Here is an 18,355-nt window from a genome sequence, read left to right as displayed (position 1 = left end):
TTAGGGTGCAGGGGTGGGCCCATCTCACTTAACTTAAGCAATACATTTGTCATTTACTTAGTTTTTAGTGGTTAACCATGCAATATTTATATTTTCTTAATGTAGTTTTTTGGCTAGTGTAAATATATACTACATAAACTATGTATGAATAATGAGTACATGAATGCGTGAAGACGCTATGCATGATGACCAGCAAGTAAGATATTTGTACCAGAGAAATAAATATCAGAAGAAAGTAAAAATGCTAAGCACTAAGATACCATAGCATGGAATAAATGCCTAGGTGCAGATCTGTTAGTCCAATTGGGAAAAACCTTTTAACATAGCCAACATGAACTTGAAATCTTTATGAAATACAACATCAAGAAAAAAAAAACAAGTTATGCATGAAGTCTTATCTCTGAAGACCTGGGTTTCAAATCTATTTGGTATCCCAGTAAAAAAAAACTGTCTCAAATTATTCTATTATGTGCATTTGTCTATACATACACAACTTGAATATTTTTTATATTTGCATGTCAGGACTAAGATGCATTAAGGTTTGGTTCGGCAGAAGCTGCAGAGTTGGAGGTTCCCCAAATCCCAGAGAAGTAAACAGCTATATTTCATCTCTCTCTTTTCCTCAAGTTTTAGAGGAAATGCATTCTCCCATAGCACATTCTGTTATATTCGCTGCATGAAGTGTGTATATACCACCTCTTACATACTGCTCATCCAGCATGAACAGATGGGCCATGTGGGAGGGCGCAGAAAACTCTTGAATATTACAGAAGGTTCCCAAATGTGGCATGTCCACAAATTCTGAAAATCAAAGTCTATGGGGAGTATTTTTCCTTAATTATAACAGTATCTAAACTAAAGTAGAATAGTATGATATTGCAGTAGCATGAGTTATGAAGCTGTTCCAATATACATTTTATAATTATTTCGTAGTTAAAATATGCTGTCTTTGAATGAAATAGAAAATAAATAGCATGCAAGGCTACCTTTTTATATAGTTATATAGTGGGAGAAAGAAACAAAATCCATAAGATTTTCAAAATCATGTATGTACCAAAGAAAGAAATTAGACAAGAAAAGAAAAACACTGTAGTGTTTTAAAAATATAATTTATTTGGCTTACATTTTAATGTATAACAAATATTTACAGGGATCTCAGGAAAAAATAGGCATTCTAGTCCATAATGCAACAGAAACAAAACACAATAATAAATGATTGTGGGAAATAATTGTGATAATTTCTAAACCAAACATTTACTTACATGTTACTAGATATATATCAAAATTACCTCATGGAGTGAATTTAGATAAAATCTGATATAATTCATTGATTTTATTCTATTTGTTATAGCTGATTATGCAAAAGTGATCATCAGAAACATTACAGGTTCTTCTGTATAGAGTAAAGCCAAGGATTCTCTCTCTATCTACAGTCTATGCACATTTTACAAACAAAAGATCAGTCCTTTATTTAATTCTTAATAGTGATATCAAAAATTGAATTTTAACAGATACTGAACAAGATTTACCAAATAGTTCTCTCTAAGGGATATATTATCAAGGATTTAGGAGTTTTATTCCTTCTACTTAACAGAAAAGATGATTCCATGGCTATTTTAAACTTCTTATTCAAGATAATGCAAATAATTCTCAAAGGCAAATGTACTTTTCAGAATAAATAATAAGAGTTCATTATTAGAAAAAAATGTTCTATCCTCTTGAACAAAGATTGTTTTGCTTCTATTTTTCATGTTCAAATTTATTTATTTCTTATTATAAGGTCAGCTGAAAACTGTAAAAAGCCCAATTCCATTTAAACAAAGGCTTTCTAATATATTTCAGAAATGGAAAGGCCTTATTACCCAATTACTTCCAAAATCTATAACAGGCATCATTTTGAATATCTTACATGGGACATAAATTCTGGTTCAAAATTAAGGGTAAGTATTTGGTTTTTCTTTCCTGCACCCAAACTTCCTTCCCCCATTTCAGCTCTACAGAGGATCACGCTGTTGATGGAAATGCTAAGTACACACCCATCTAAAAGATAGCCATAGGTCTCAGGTATATTAAGCACAAATGTAATCTATACAAACTATTTTTTTCAGTTTGATTTCAGAAATTTAAATATGAAATTATTTGATATGCTACATTTTTAAACTTTAATAGCAAGATACAATAATACATTTTGAGATTACACGTTCTGTGGACACCGCAATGTATGCATACAAATGTATGCAATTGTTAGTATGTTCCTATAAAACATAAAAACTTATCTTCCTCGAACTAACATTCTACTAAACTCACTAATGAAGCTCATCTGTTTCCATGGACCAGTGAATGCTTTCCTAAGAGCAGGGTATCTCTTTGACTTTCTCTTGTACTCTTTAACAATGGCCTTTGCATCTTCTTGTAGCAAAGAAGGCAATTCTGTGAAATATAGAACTTTAAAGTATGTGCATGTCTACTATATTAAAGTCTAAACTAAGACTAGACTGGATAAAAGACTATAGAATATATTATAAGGAGCAATCTTGCATCCTAAATGGTCTTCTCTATTTGTAATCTAGAATACTGACATATGGTAAATAGTATGGGTAGTAGTATAGAAGACTGTGTTAATTTTCAAAAATGATCAGAACAGAGTAACAGTCTGAGGCAGGCATAAGGAGCACATTATGCAGGCAGGTGCTGGGCTCACTTCTTCAAACAGATTTTTGAATTAATCTCATCCTTGACCTACCATAACTCTTTTATTCTAGTATAATCCTTTCTTGAGTAGATACTGAAAAATGTGCCAGATTGTGGATTGGGTTTGTGATGTAGATAAATAGGATGAGGCTACCAAAACTCATTGACTCAAGGCCTAATCCAAGATTTGAGAACTCAGCCGTCCAGACAAGTCAGTTTAATTCACTAATCCACTATGCTACTTAGTCTCTCTAATAAGGTATTTGCATCTGTCTGCAGTCAGCACAAAAATAACTACCTGTTGCTAGTGAATTAGCTAGTTGTTACAGAATAGCATAATACTGATGATAACATCTAACCTAAAACTCTTCTTAGTCTTGATAAGATAAAAATGTAAGTAAATGCATTTTGTGTATTTTACACTAAAATGTACACTAATGTGGAAAGAATTTAGTCAAAAGGTTCAAATAATAAAGTATGCACAGTATCATATAAAACAATATGGTCCCTTTACTTGAAAGAACACTAGTTTATTTTGGCCTTTTAATGTAATGAAATAATCTTCAGAAAAGTTTGCTTCAAATAGATCTACAATGTTTTTTGAAAAAATAGTTTAAATTTTTGTTGATATAGGAATCTTTATACAAACACTGTATGGATTCTTGAATACACTTAGATTAGCTATTATTCTATAATCCAGTCACCAAGAGATTTCCTTTTTGACCATTCTCAGCAGGGTGAGGCAGAGGTATTGCATGCAGAAAGTGGGGCTGGCAATTCAGTAATGATACTTTCTTTCCTGGTCAGTGCTGAACTAGCTCCACAGCAAATTGATATAGAGCATAGTGCTGCTAGAGATATAGTCTACTACCTGAGATGGAAAACATAGATCCTGAACACTTGTGGTCATTAAAACACACATGGCAATATCTCCTTCAGTGATTCTTCACACTCTCTGCTCCCCTTGGTGTCTTTCAGATTTCTGTCCCTTTGTCTCCTTATTCTTGCTGACTTCATCTATTCCCACAGTTTCAACTGTCACCTCTATGTGAATGATTCCCAAATCTACCTCTCTATCCCTGATCCCTCGCCCTATGTCCATTCTGCATCTCTTAATGCATCTCAGACATGTCTTTTTGGATGTTCAATCACCATTTTGAACTCAACATTTCTAAAATTCAGCTTTTTATTGTTTCTCCTGATAGGAACATCCAGTTACATTAATAGGATAAATGTTTATAAGCAATATAATCCCTTATGCTTTAGGACATATGCTAATCACTAATTGCCTGGGGTTAAAGAAATTTCTCCTAAGAGCAAGTTATTCCATAATTGTTTATTATGGGGTTTCTCAGACCATTCTCAGATGCACCTGGCCACTATCAGAGAGAGGACAGTAAACCACTTGCTGGATTTGTTATGACAATTCCTATATTTCCTCTTCTCTGTCTCTTGGAAATTCCACTATCCTTCCCATCTCTGAGGGTCTCAACCTTAGTATAATCTCCTTCCTGACAGTCAGTTTCTCACCAAGGCCTATTACTACTTCTTTTTAAATATCATCACAATCTGGCTTTTCCTTTTTAGCCCCCTTTCTAAAAAATCTTGTATATGTTAGTCATATTTCATGTTGATTATTGCATGTGTCCAGCCTTTCCTGTTCTCATATCTCCTCCTCTATTATCAGAACTGCCTTTTTTGAAAACATATTCCACTCCTGTTGCTCTAGCCACATCACAGACATCCTTAAGTCCCTTCCCTGGATTTCTCTCTTACCACATAAAAGTCAAGATCCTTCAAGACCCTAAAATATGTTTTAAAAACATAATAATACATTTCTTTTTCTATTTATATATCAGGACTTGTCCAATTTTGCATTCAAGAGTTGATGGTACTACTGACACAAAGCTATACAGGGAATGCATCACTTCATTCACATTGTTTTTCAAAAACAACTAATTACAATTTTAATAAATATTCATGAATAATTGTCCTACATACCTTGAGTATCTGACTCTAAATTGACAAGTTTTCCATTACCGACATTCCGGAGAAAGCACAGAATGGATCGCAGTCCCCTCTGTACAACATCTTTAGGTGGAAACTCCAGAGGGCAATGCCTTAGATTCAGTGCTGTCAATGAAGTTAAATTACCTGCAAAAATAGTTTAATCTATAAACATTTTGGAAGAAAGAGCTATCTGCAGATTCAGGACTCAAATATGACTAAGTTGTAGAAATTTATTTCCCATCACAATTTGTTTTATTTATAGCTATTTCTATGGGACTTATCCTTAATACATCTATTGATATTGTATACTGTCTAAAAAAAAATATTGGGTCAATTCTGGTTGCAGAGGTAGAAAATGACTGACAATTTATTTTATATACTCATTTTATAGTACTATAAATTCTAAAATATCTAATATTATTACATATGTAGTTCTTAAAAGCAGACATCTCATTTCTAAGCTTTTTGATATTCACCAATGAACGTAGGCTAACTGAGGCTCAGGTGCATCAAACTTTCTGCCTCTCACATGAAAAGAAATTAGGTGTCTCTAGAACACAGCCTTTTTATCAGGGACTACCATGCCACACCAAGATCAGATTTGAACTAAGTGAGGCAAAGATATACCAAAGATAAAAAACTTCAAACATACTTGTACTGTTCCCATCAGACTCACTTGCACAGATATAAACATGCAAAAAGACAGCGTCACTAATGATGTATACAAATATTTTATTCCAAACCAAAACTATTTCTTTCCCTATCAAGGTAGTTCTGTGCCCTCTCCCATACTTAGGAACACAGCTCTTATGCTCATCTTGCAACTAAGACAGATTTATCAGATCATCCTCACATATTTATGTCCCTTGATGATTCCTGACAACAAAAATATTTTTTTGACATAATATTTTGGCACCAACGGTTATATAAGATAAAAACATTTACTCTCTATTTTGCCTTTGTTGCTCCCTCCCTTTGCCATCTCTTCCCCTTTTCTATTCTACTGCTTAATATCTTGATGATTCTCATTTTCGTGTAATCAGTGAATAGACTTTGGTTGTGGGCAGAGCACTACCACCTTTTTTTTTTTATTCCTTGTCCCCCATTCATCTAATTTCATCCATCAAAATTTTTTTGGTACTTTGCTCTGCATTCCTTCTCTCCCAATCTTTGTCTCTCCACTTCTTTCCATTTACCACCCTATCACTCCTAAAATGCTTGGCACTATTCTTGCAAAAGGAGATAGACATGTCTCTCCCCACTGACAGGAGACAGATGCCACATACAGCTTTACCTCCTGAGAGGGTCCAGTAAATATATGCATCCTGCTTGCATGCCTAAGTCTTCTACCTTGCTTTTAAGCAACAGTGCAGGCAGCACATGACAGCCAGCCATGGAAAGAACCATTGTGTTAGAGCTGCAATTACACTGGTCTACAATTTTTGAGAAGTCGTCTGCTTCAGAGATAAAATGTGCTATTTATTATGTATTTTGATGTGCTGAATTCAAATATGACAATTAAAACAACTGATTGGCTACTGTTTCTAAGATATTTAAGTTTTTACATTTTATGTCTATGTATATTGTGTAGATAGTAGAGTTTTAATCATAAATTGTAAACCTAGGTCTTTTCATGTGTTTATGGTTGCTTTACATGATAATATTTCACCTGTCCTGTTTATGTAACACTTTAAAAATCAGCAAAAGGGTTATATAAATAAAATTTATTATGAAACAAAAGACAAAAAACTATTATGTACATAGTTTAGTCCTATTCAGTGTCTACTCGGTGCTTCTTGGCTTGTCTCTTGTATTCATTAAATGGAGCATCTCTTGTCACTGTCCAGCAATAGTCTGCAAGCAGTGATGGGCTCCATTTGCTCTGATAGGGTTTCTCCATTGTTGCAATGTCCTGGTGAAATCGCTCGCCGTGCTCGTCGCTCACTGCTCCGCAGTTCGGTGGGAAAAAATCTAGATGAGAGTGCAAACAATGTATCTTTAGTGACATGTTGCAACCAAGGCTTTTGTATGCCTTGAGGAGGTTTTCCACCAACAACCTGTAGTTGTCTGCCTTGTTGTTTCCGAGAAAATTTATTGCCACTAACTGGAAGGCTTTCCATGTCATCTTTTCCTTGCCACGCAGTGCATGGTCAAATGCATCATCTAGAAGAAGTTCACGAATCTGAGGACCAACAAAGACACCTTCCTTTATCTTAGCTTCACTTAACCTTGGAAATTTTCAACGGAGGTACTTGAAAGCTGCTTGTGTTTTGTCAATGGCCTTGACAAAGTTCTTCATCAGACCCAGCTTGATGTCTAAGGGTGGTAACAAAATCTTCCTTGATTCAACAAGTGGTGGATGCTGAACACTTTTCTTCCCAGGCTCCAATGACTGTCAGAGTGGCCAATCTTTCTTGATGTAGTGGGAATCTCTTGCACGACTATCCCATTCGCAGAGAAAACAGCAGTACTTTGTGTATCCAGTCTGCAGACCAAGCAAGAGAGCAACAACCTTCAAATCGCCACAAAGCTGCCACTGATGTTGGTCATGGTTTATGCACCTCAAAAGTTGTTTCATGTTGTCATAGGTTTCCTTCATATGGACTGCATGACCAACTGGAATTGATGGCAAAACATTGCCATTATGCAGTAAAACAGCTTTAAGACTCGTCTTCGATGAATCAATGAACAGTCTCCACTCATCTGGATCGTGAACGATGTTGAGGGCTGCCCATCACACCATCGATGTTGTTGCAGGCTACAAGATCACCTTCCATGAAGAAGAATGGGACAAGATCCTTTTGATGGTCACGGAACATGGAAACCCTAACATCACCTGCCAGAAGATTCCACTGCTGTAGTCTGGAGCCCAACAGCTCTGCCTTACTCTTGGGTAGTTCCAAATCCCTGACAAGGTCATTCAGTTCACCTTGTGTTATGAGGTGTGGTTCAGAGGAGGAGGATGGGAGAAAATGTGGGTCCTGTGACATTGATGGTTCAGGACCAGAAGTTTCATCCTCTTCCTCGTCTGACTCAAGTGAAAATGATTCTGGTGCATCAGGAACCGGCAGTCCTTCTCCGTGGGGTACTGGGCGTATAGCTGATGGAATGTTTGGATAATGCACAGTCCACTTTTTCTTCTTTGACACACCTTTCCCAACTGGAGGCACCATGCAGAAGTAACAATTGCTGGTATGATCTGTTGGCTCTCTCCAAATCATTGGCACTGCAAAAGGCATAGATTTCCTTTTCCTGTTCAACCACTGGCGAAAATTTGTTGCACAAGTGTTGCAGCATATGTCTGGGGCCCACCTCTTGTCCTGATCTCCAATTTTGCAGCCAAAATAAAGGTGATAGGCTTTCTTAACCATAGTGGTTATACTGCGCTTTTGTGATGCAAAAGTCACTTCACCACAAACATAGCAGAAGTTATCTGCACTGTTCACACAAGTACGAGGCATCTCTGCTCACTTTGGCTAAACAGAAATGTGTCCCTTTGCAAAATCAAACACTGACAAATAAGAGAGCACGACACTGTATGATTTCTAGAGCTGATATAGGGCAATTTGTTCAGCAGAGTGATGTAAGCTTCGTTATGATTGCATCATCCATGACTTCTAGGAATAACATGATGCAATTCATATCATGTATGATGCAATACCAGCTTCAGATTGCATCATTCATTGTTTTGCCTAAAAAGCAAGTACTGTCCAAACCCAGTCATAGATTTATTCATAGATCCAGTCAAAGATGTATTTTAGTCATTTCTGGTTTAAATTGAGATCCCTTCCCTTTATAACTCACTTATCCTCCGCCATTCCCAAGTCAAGGGTCGTATATACTGACCCAATAGTATATCTTGAAAACTAGAGCCAATCAACAATTTTAAGCATCATTTTCATTCTCAGTGACCCAGAATTAGTAAAGTTTGACTACATTTATTTCAGAAGCATTTTGGCTGTAGAGCAGTGTTAGCGGTGCATCATACATTGTCAGCTGTGCACTACCCTGCTTCCTGACAAGTGTCCTCAATGCTGTGGTTGAGCTGGGGACAGCTGCCAAATATGCAATGTAGGCTGCAGGGATATTTGACCTACCTCTATCCCCACTCCACTACAAGGCCTGAATTAGTAAAAGCAAAATAAGTGATCAGAACAAATATTTCCCTATTAATTGGACCTGCAGAATGAAATCATATTCTAATCCAGGTGATTAATAATAGTGGAATTTATATTTTTTATGGATTAAAAACAAACCTCAGAGTTAAAACCTATGATGTAAATATTTTATAACACAAAAAGTTTATTCAATTTCTAAAAGAAATTTTACTTTTGACAACAAATATTTTGGCATGGCATGATTGATTTTAGGTTAATAGTTTAAATATTTGGAAGCACAATGTGAAAAATGAGATCTTGAGTCTAGTCACTGAGAACAGATTTTTCACACCGCCTTGAGAGAATGGCACTTTAAAAACTTCATTCACGGCTTGACTGAACATCAATTTATTTTGTCTTGATTTGTAAAGGCATAGTACTTAATATTCTGTGTGAGCTTATTTTATTCTTTACTCATTACTCTATTAGGTAGTACTTTAAAAATGTTTTCAGTCAAACCTTACTTACAGGAATGACAACCATATTATTTATAGCACAATTATTTGATTCCAAATTATTAGTAATTAAAAGTTGAAAGGAATGTTGCAAAACAAACTTTGTAACATGATTAACAATTGTACTGACATCACTCCCCTAGAAATGCCAATTACAGCAATATTGACAACGGCTCACACACAGGAAAAAGAAAAATACAAAAAAAAGGATGAAAATAACAGGATAAAAAATGAGAAACTGGGCTAAGCACTGGGATTCTCCATGAGCATAGGGTGTGGTGAGGAATCCTTCCTTCCAGAACTCAGGGTGGAGTAGACTATGGGATGCTTATGTCCCCACTCTGCTGAGGGCATGAAACTGTGGAAACAAACAGTGATGACTCTTCCAACTCAAGGAGAACCCCTAAAGAGCCAGGGCCTTTGGTGCACAGGAAATACTCATGCTCTGTGTGGGCTCTCAATATTCTGTCCCTCCCCTGTGGAATAGACTTGTTTTGGTTCCACTGTTATTTTGGACCCACTGCATCCAGAAAAGGACCAAGATATAGTATTTATTTTCAACTAAAAGAATCTCTTAGCCATTAGGTTATTTGTCAGATATCTAATCTTTTGATGATCTGTCATGGGCTTATGTCTGTCCTCTGTCAACTACCAAGGTCTCTTCTTAAAGTTTTAAACAAAATGAACCAAATTCAGACCAGGTGTAAGTGGGTCCAACCCCACTGACATCAACAGAACTGAACCTACTTACATCAAGTCATATATATTATTACAATATATACTGAGGTAACATCTTACAGCCTTTATTATTTATTACAGATATAATGTCATAAGTGTGCATGACACACAAAAATAAAGAGACATGGATACTGACCTTACAATTTAAAACTATGCCAAAAATAACACAATAATATGAAGATAAAACAGTGGACACAAGAGAAGGTGGAAAAACATACCTTGACATAGATTTACCTGCATTGCATGAGAGGCAGAAGTTGTTTGCAAGTTGAATATCTCACTGGTTACCTTATTTTTTAAAATAAAATGTGAGGAAACAATGTAAGATTAGAATTGATAGGTCTCCTGAAAGGAGTAAAGTTCTTAGGTAAGATTTGAATGAAGAGAGAGAGAGTAATCAATTGGTACATGGAGGTTGTTCCAAGCACATTGGTTGGCATGAAGAAAGTTATCTTCTTCCACCCTCTTCAAACCTAAGCAAGCAATTCAGCCGCTCTTCTTGGTGTTGAGAAGTACTTTACTTTGAGAGCAGGTCCACTGAACTCAACAGCACTACTTGCAGAATAAAATGCCACTCAAATTGAGAAAGATTAACGGTATTGGGCCCTAAGTGAATGTCAGGCTGGGGAACTGCACAGGGGCTTTGAGGGGAAGTAGCTGGAAACAAGACTAAAGATATAAGTGTAGGGTGAAGTTATGCATGGCCATGAAGATGAGGTTCAGGAGTGAAATTAATAAGAAAGATGAGGGGTAGTCAGTAAAGGGATCTGAAAAGAGAAATGACTTGATCCAAGTGGTAGGCAAGAAAAAATCTTTTGGCAGCTGTGTTTTCTATGGAGGTGGAATTTAATCAGGAAGTGCTTTACATACTAATTACAATAGGGTCATAAAAGCAACAAGAGGGAAATGAGTGGGTGAATCCGCTCAACACTGGAAATGTCTATACACTAATACAAGGACTATGGGGAATAAACAGGAAGAACTGGAAGTATTAGTACATATAACCCCTTTAGAGATGGTGCTCCTGAAAGTCCACACTGAATTTCTAGGGGACTCCCCCATGACTACAGCAACAACAACTAGAGAGGTTCAGGACTTAATTTCACAGACTGCCTACTGCCAAAGGCAGAGACAGAACTAGCTTGCAACATTACCAGAAGCAATCATAAACCAGAACTCCAGAGACAAAGGGTGTGGTTTTACTTTCAGTTTTCATTGTGTTTGGAGTGTCGTAGAGACAGAAGCATCACAGCCAGGGAGGACATTCCTACTCAAGTGAAAATTTGAGTCCTTTGGGGATTTCTGGGACATTGGACAGTGTCATCTCTGCAAAGACCGGAAACCTAGGAGGCTGAAGAGAGAGCCACAGTCAGGCTACCCAAGAGCCAGCCTAACTGCACATTTGAATCCAGACCAAAGAGCTGCAAAGATGATCTTCCCAACATTGGTGTGGAGACTTTGTTAGAACACCCTTGTTTATGTATTGTTTTTGTCTTTTATTCTCTTAATCTGCTTTTCCATTCTTTCCTATCCTGAGTTCCCCAAACTTAATAAAACCCAAGTTATTGTTTTATTACTCTGGGAATTGTAATAGCTATTTTATTTTACTGTGCTCTGGCTGACACAGCTCTGTGTGAGATTGGGTGATGAATATTTTCCCAAGTCACAGGCTGTTCTCTGCAATAGGAGGGGTTTCCTAGAGTGGAGGCCTGAGGCACCCTCATAGGTGAACCCAGGACCCATACCCTTGAGGAGGAAAAGGGAGAAGGCTGCAGCCATACCTCAAGACTGGGTCACATATATCAGTTAAATAATGACTTAATCGGCATCAGACATTTGGTCGGATAAGTATCATGACTGGAATATTGGCATAGAAGGGTATAACTTGTTCAGGAAGGATAGACAGGGTAAAAAGGGAAGAGGTGTTACATTATGCATCAATATATACACTTGTTCTGAGGTCCAGAAGGAGGTGAGAGACAGAACAGTTGAGAGTCTCTGGATAAAGATAAAAGGGGTGAAAAATAGGGGTGATGTCATAAGAGGTCTACTATAGACCACCAGGACCCGTAGTAATGGGAGATTAATTATCCAGACATTTCTTGGAAAAGTAATATGGCAAAACAGAAAATTTCCAACAAGTTCTTGGAATGTATTGGGGACAACTTTTTGTTTCAGAAGATGGAGGAAGTAACCCAGGGGACAGCCATTTTAGACTTGAGTCCGATCAACAGGGAGGAATTGGTAGTGAATATGAAGGTGGAAAGCAATGTGAATGAAAGTGATCATGAAATGATAGATTTCATGATTCTAAGGAAACGAAGGAATAAGAGCAGCAGAAAGGACAATGGACTTAAAAAAAAGCAGACTTCAATAAACTCAAAGAACTAGGTCCCATGGGAAGAAAATCAAAGGGAAAAAGGAGCTCAAGAAAGCTGTCAGTTTCTCAAGGAGACAATATCAAAGGCAAAACTGCAAATGAGCCCAATGTGAAGAAACAATAGGAAGAATAGTAAGAGGCCAATATGGTTGTATCAGGAGCTCTTTAATGACCTGAAAATCAAAAAGGAATCCTACAAAATTTGGAAACATGGACAAATTGCTAAAGAGGAGTACAAAAGAACCGCACAAGCATATAGGGACAAAATCAGAGTGGTTAAGGCACAAAATGAGTTACACCTAGCAAGGAACATAAAAGGCAATAAAAAGAGGTTCTTTAAATACATTAGGAATGAGAAAGATGCAGGAAAGTATAGATCTTTTACTTAGCAGGGAAAGCGAGCTAATAACTGATGACATCAAGAAGGCGGAGGTGTTTAATGCCCATTTTGCTTCAGTCTTCACTAAAAAGGTTAATGGTGACCAAATACACAAAACAAATAATATTAAACAATAAAGGGAAAGAAATGCAAGCCAAAATAGGGAAAGAACAGGTTAAAGAATATTTAGATAAATTAGATATCTTGCAGTTAGCAGGGGTTGACAAAATTTTTCCTAGGGAAATTAAGGAACTAGCTGAAGTAATCTCAGAAGTGTTAGCAATTATCTTTGAGAATTCATGGAGGACAGGTGAGGTCACAGAGGACTGGAGAAGGGCAAACATAATGCCTATCTTTAAAAAGGGGAACAAAGAGGATCCAGAGAATTACAGACCAGTCCGCCTAACTTTGATACCTTGAAAGATACTGGAACAAATTATGAAGCAATCAATTTGTAAGAGGATAATAAGAACACAAGAATGGTCATACTGATCAAACCAATGGTCTATCTAGCTCAGTATCCTGCTTTTGAGGAGATGAACAGAATAGGGCAATTATCAAGTGATCCATCCTGTCGTCCAGTCCCAGCTACTGGCAGTCAGAGGTTAACGGACACCCAGAGCATGGGGGTGCCTCCCTGACCATCTTGACTAATAGCCATTGATGGACCTATCTTCCATAAACTTATCTAATTCTTTTTTTAACCCAGTTGTTCTTTTAGCCTTCACAACATCCCCTGGCAATTAGTTCCACAAGTTAACTGTGTGTTGTGTGAAGAAGTACTTCCTTATGTTTATTTTAAATCTGCTATCTATAGCAAATTAATTTCATTTGGTAATCCCTGGTTATTGTGTTAAGTGAAGGGGTAAATAACACTTTCTTATTCACTTTCTCCACACCATTCATGATTTTATAAACCTCCATCATATTCCCCCTTAATTATCTCTTTTCTAAGTTGAACAGTCCCAATCTTTTTAATCTCTCCTCATAGGAAGCTGTTCTACACCCCATAATCATTTTTGTTGCCTTTCTTCATGCCTTTTCCAATCCTAATATATCTTTTTAGAGATGGGGTAACCAGAACCACATGCAGTATTCAAGGTGTGAGCATACCATTGATTTATACAGTGGAATTATGATATTTTCTGTCTTACTATCTATCCCTTTCCTAATGGTTCCCAACTTTCTGTTAGCTTTTTTGACTGCCACTGCACATTGAGCAGATGTTTGCAGAGAATTATCCATGATAACTCCAATAGGGTAATAAGGAATAACCAGCAAGGATTTGTCAAGAACACATCATGCCAAATCAATCTAATTTCCTTCTTTGACAGGGTTACTGGATAATGGGGAAGCAGAAGATGTAATATATCTTGATTTTAAAAAGATTTCTGACACAGCACCAGATGACATTCTCATAAGCAAACTAAGGAAATGTGGTCTAGAAGAAATTATAATAAGGACACAGTGTACAACTGGTGCACAACTTGTTGAAAGACTGTACTCAAAGAGTGGGTTATCAACAGTTTGCTGTCAAACTGGGAAGGTGTATGTAGTAGGATCTCATAAGGATCAGTCCTGGGTTTGGTACTGTTCAATATTTTCATTAGTGACTTGGATAATGGAGTGAAGAGTACGCTTATTAAATCTGTAGATGACACCAAGCTGGGAGGGGCTGCAAGCACTTTGGAGGACAGGATTAGAATTCAAAACTACTTTGACAAACTGGAGAATTGGTCTGAAGTCAACAAGATGAAATTCAATAAAGGTCTCTCCCTCCACGCAATTGCTAGAAATAATGAAGTATCTGATTTACTGCACCCAACCTGAGAGTGAGAACTCTGTTTTTCTCCGACAAATGCAAAGTACTTGACTTAGGAAGAAAAAAATTAAATGCACAACTACAAAATGGGGAATAATTGAGTAGGTGGCAGTACTGCTGAAAATGATCTGGGGGTTACAGTGGATCATAAACTGAAGATGAATCAACAATGTGAAAAAGGCTAATATCATTCTGGGGTATATTAACAGGAGTGTTGTATGAAAGACATCGGAAGTAATTGTCCTGCTCTACTTGGCGCTGGTGAGGTCTCAGCTCGAGTACTGTGCTCAATTTTGTGCCCATGCTTTAGGAAAGGTATGGTCAAATTGGAGAGAATCCAGAGGAGAGCAACAAAAAAAAGTTTAGAAAATGTCCTACGAGGAAAGGTTGAAAAAATTGGGCATGTTTAGTCTTGAGATCAGGTCTCCTGTCCGTCTTCTTATAACAGTCTTCAAATATGTTAAGGGCTGTTATAAAGAGGACGGTGATCAATTGTTCTCCATGTCCACTGAAGGTTCTCCATGTCCACTCCAGGACAAGGAGTAACGGGCTTATTCTGCAGCAACGGAGATTTACGTAAATATCAGGAAACAACTTTCTAACTATAAGGGTAATGAAGCTCTGGAATAGGCTTCCCAAGGAAGGTTGTGGAATCCCATCATTGGAAGTTTTTAGGAACAGGCTGGACAAACATCTGTCAGGAATAGTCTAGGTTTTCTTGGTCTTGACTCAGCACAGGGGGCTGGACTTCTATGATATTAAGTGGTCACTTGCAAATACATTACCTCTGAGTGGAATGCAATGCTTCATAACATAACAATAAAACCATTTGAGATTACAGGGGAGTTTAAGATAAGAAGAATTTAATTAGCCAATAGAATTTTGGCTAGAGTTCTTGAGCACCCTTAGGTATGTCTACACTGCAAATGAAGGTGTGGTTGATTGTAGCACAAGTAGGCATACCCATGCTAGCTTTAATCAAACTAGAACAGGTAACAGTAGCAAAGACGTGGCAACACAGGCTTCAGCATGGGCTAACTACTCAAATACAAACCTGCCAGGGACCATGGGTATCACGGTATGGAGTGTGGTTGCTAGCCCATGCTGCCATGTCTACACTACTATTGTCACCGATGTTTGCTAGATTAAAGCTAACATGGGTATACCTACCCATGCCACATCTTCACTTGAAGTGTAGACATTCCCTTTGAGTGTAATGGGAACAGTCAGGGCCTTGGTTCTAATTCAACACATGGCAACTCCAGAAGCAGAGTGCCCACTAACACTGTGTACTGATTCAGAGGGTACTGAATCAACACCACTTCCTGCAGCACCATTAAGGCTATGTCTACACTTAAACCACTACAGAGGCAAAGCTGCAATGCTGCAGCTGCCGTACTGTGGCACTTCAGCATAGCCACTCACCACAGTGAAGGGAGGGGTTCTCCTGTCACTGTAATTAATCCACCTCCCCAAGAGGCAGTAGCTAGGTGGTCAACCTAGCAATGTCTACACTTAGGGTTAGGGTCAGCTTAACCATGTTGCTCGGGGAATGGATTTTTCACACCCTTGAGTGACACAGCTGGATTGATTTAACTTTGTAGTGTAAACCTGGCCTAAGAATTCCTTAGAAGTGCCCCATCGAAGTAGTTCCTAGGATTAACCCTGTTTTCCTTATGAAATCATAGCCTATGCTATAGCAAGATTCATTTCTTATGGAAATGGATCCTCACTTTACAATACAACAAAAGGAGGTCTAACACTCTCAAAAATATACCAAAAGAAAAACAGTTCAGGAAATACATAAGAACATAAGAATGGCCATACTGGGTCAGATGAATGGTCCATCTAGCCCAGTATCATGTCTTCCAACAGTGGCCAATTCCAGGTGCCCCAGAGGGAATGAACAGAACAGGTAATCATCAAGTGATCCATCCCCTGTTGCTCATTCAGAGCTTCTGGCAAACAGAGGCTAGGGACACCAATCCTGGCTAATAGCCATTGATGGACCTATCCTCCATGAACTTACCTAGTTCTTTTTTGAACCCTGTTAGTGTCTTGACTTTCACAACATCCTCTGGCAAGGAGTTCCACAGGTTGATTGTGCCTTGTGTGAAGAAATACTTCCTTTTGTTTGTTTTAAACTTGCTGCTTATTAATTTAAGGTGGTGACCCCCTAGTTCTTGTATTATGAGAAGGAGTAAATAATACTTCCTTTTTCACTTTCTCCACACCAGTCATGATTTTATAGACCTATCATATCCCCCCTTAGTCATCTCTTTTCCAAGATGAAAAGTCCCAGTCTTATTAATCTCTCCACATATGGAAGCTGTTCCATACCCTTAATCATTTTTGTTGCCCTTTTCTGTACCTCTTCCAATTCCAATATATCTTTTTTGAGATGGGGCGACCACATCTGCATGCAGTATTCAAGATGTGGGCGTACCAGGGATTTATATAGAGGCAATATGATATTTTTTGTCTTATTATCTATCCATTTCCTAATGACTCCCAGCATTCTGTTAGCTTTTTTGACACATTTTTAAAGTAAGAGAAAATGGCACATAACTGTCTCCTGCTGCTACGTAAATATCATCCAAAACTGAGTTGTTCTCTGTATCCTTATTTACCTGCTGCATTCTAATGATTTTGAGAAGAGACATACTGTTTACATCAGCCTAAAGCTACAGTTACATAAGTATTCTATCTATTCTAGCTTGAAACAGACTGTATAAAATGACTAGTGATACCCATTTAGCAGCAGAAAAAAACAAAACAAAAAAAGATTTAATGCACCATCTCCGAATTCAGTTTTCACCAGATGGTACCTGGTGTCTGTTGCCATCAATGCATAAGATAAACAACATTATCTAGGCAGAATCCATCCATATTCATATTTGTCAAGGAATATTTCCATAATAAAATATTTGTAGTTGTCAAAAAGACACCATAACATTCAGTACTAGTAGGAAATTAGAATTTTATAACACACAGGTTTATCAAAAACTATATTTTTATACTAGAGTTGCCTGCCATCTAATAAATGCAAGTCTTTAATGTTGTAGTAGGGCTCTCTATGAGCTGAGGGATGAAAACATTATTTACAATGGATACTACAAATCAGTATACTGTAATGTAAATTAAAATACAAATATTCAGTGGTATGTCATAAGTGTGAGATATAATTAACAAAAGTGTATAAAACATTTAGTGCACAAAAACTAAACACTGTGTTGTGCTGTTGGCTTTGTGAAAAAATATATCCCAAACAGCTGAAATATCTGCATTTCTGTTTCTCTAACAAACAAGCATTCCCAAAGCCCTAAGCAACCATACCGACTGCCTTCAATACTGCACTGATAAGTAATACTGAGATTTAAAGAATACAAAACATTTTATATATCTGTTTGCAGTGTTGTTGTAGCTGTTTTGGTCCCAGAATATGAGCGAGACAAGGTGGGTGAGGTAGTAACTTTTATTGGACTTTCTTCGGGTGATGGAAAGGACAAGCTTTCAAGCTTCACAGAGCTCATTCTCAGGTCTGGGGAAGGTAACCAGAGTGTCCAAGCTAAATACAAGATGGGACAGATTGTTAAGCATGGTTCACACATTATAGGAGACCACTTAAAATGAAGTGGGCAATTAACACCTCTGCAGTCACAGGACTATGGAGAGTTAGTAGGCAGCAGGGTGTGTTACAAATTGTTGTAATGGGCCATGTGA

At 37.5% G+C, this 18,355-nt stretch overlaps 1 protein-coding gene across 1 annotated transcript in view; it reads right to left on the bottom strand.

Moving 5' to 3' along the window:
• LRRC27 (leucine rich repeat containing 27) overlaps positions 1-18,355 on the bottom strand; it is a 61,117-nt gene that overhangs the window by 27,932 nt on the left and 14,830 nt on the right. The window contains exon 4 of the mRNA XM_065408735.1: positions 4,693-4,845. Coding sequence (XP_065264807.1) covers positions 4,693-4,845 — 153 coding nt within the window. The remainder of the gene's footprint in view (positions 1-4,692; positions 4,846-18,355) is intronic.

This window comes from Emys orbicularis, chromosome 7, assembly GCF_028017835.1.
Source record: "Emys orbicularis isolate rEmyOrb1 chromosome 7, rEmyOrb1.hap1, whole genome shotgun sequence".
Lineage (NCBI taxonomy): Eukaryota > Metazoa > Chordata > Testudines > Emydidae > Emys > Emys orbicularis.
This window is presented reverse-complemented; position numbering and strand designations above follow the sequence as displayed.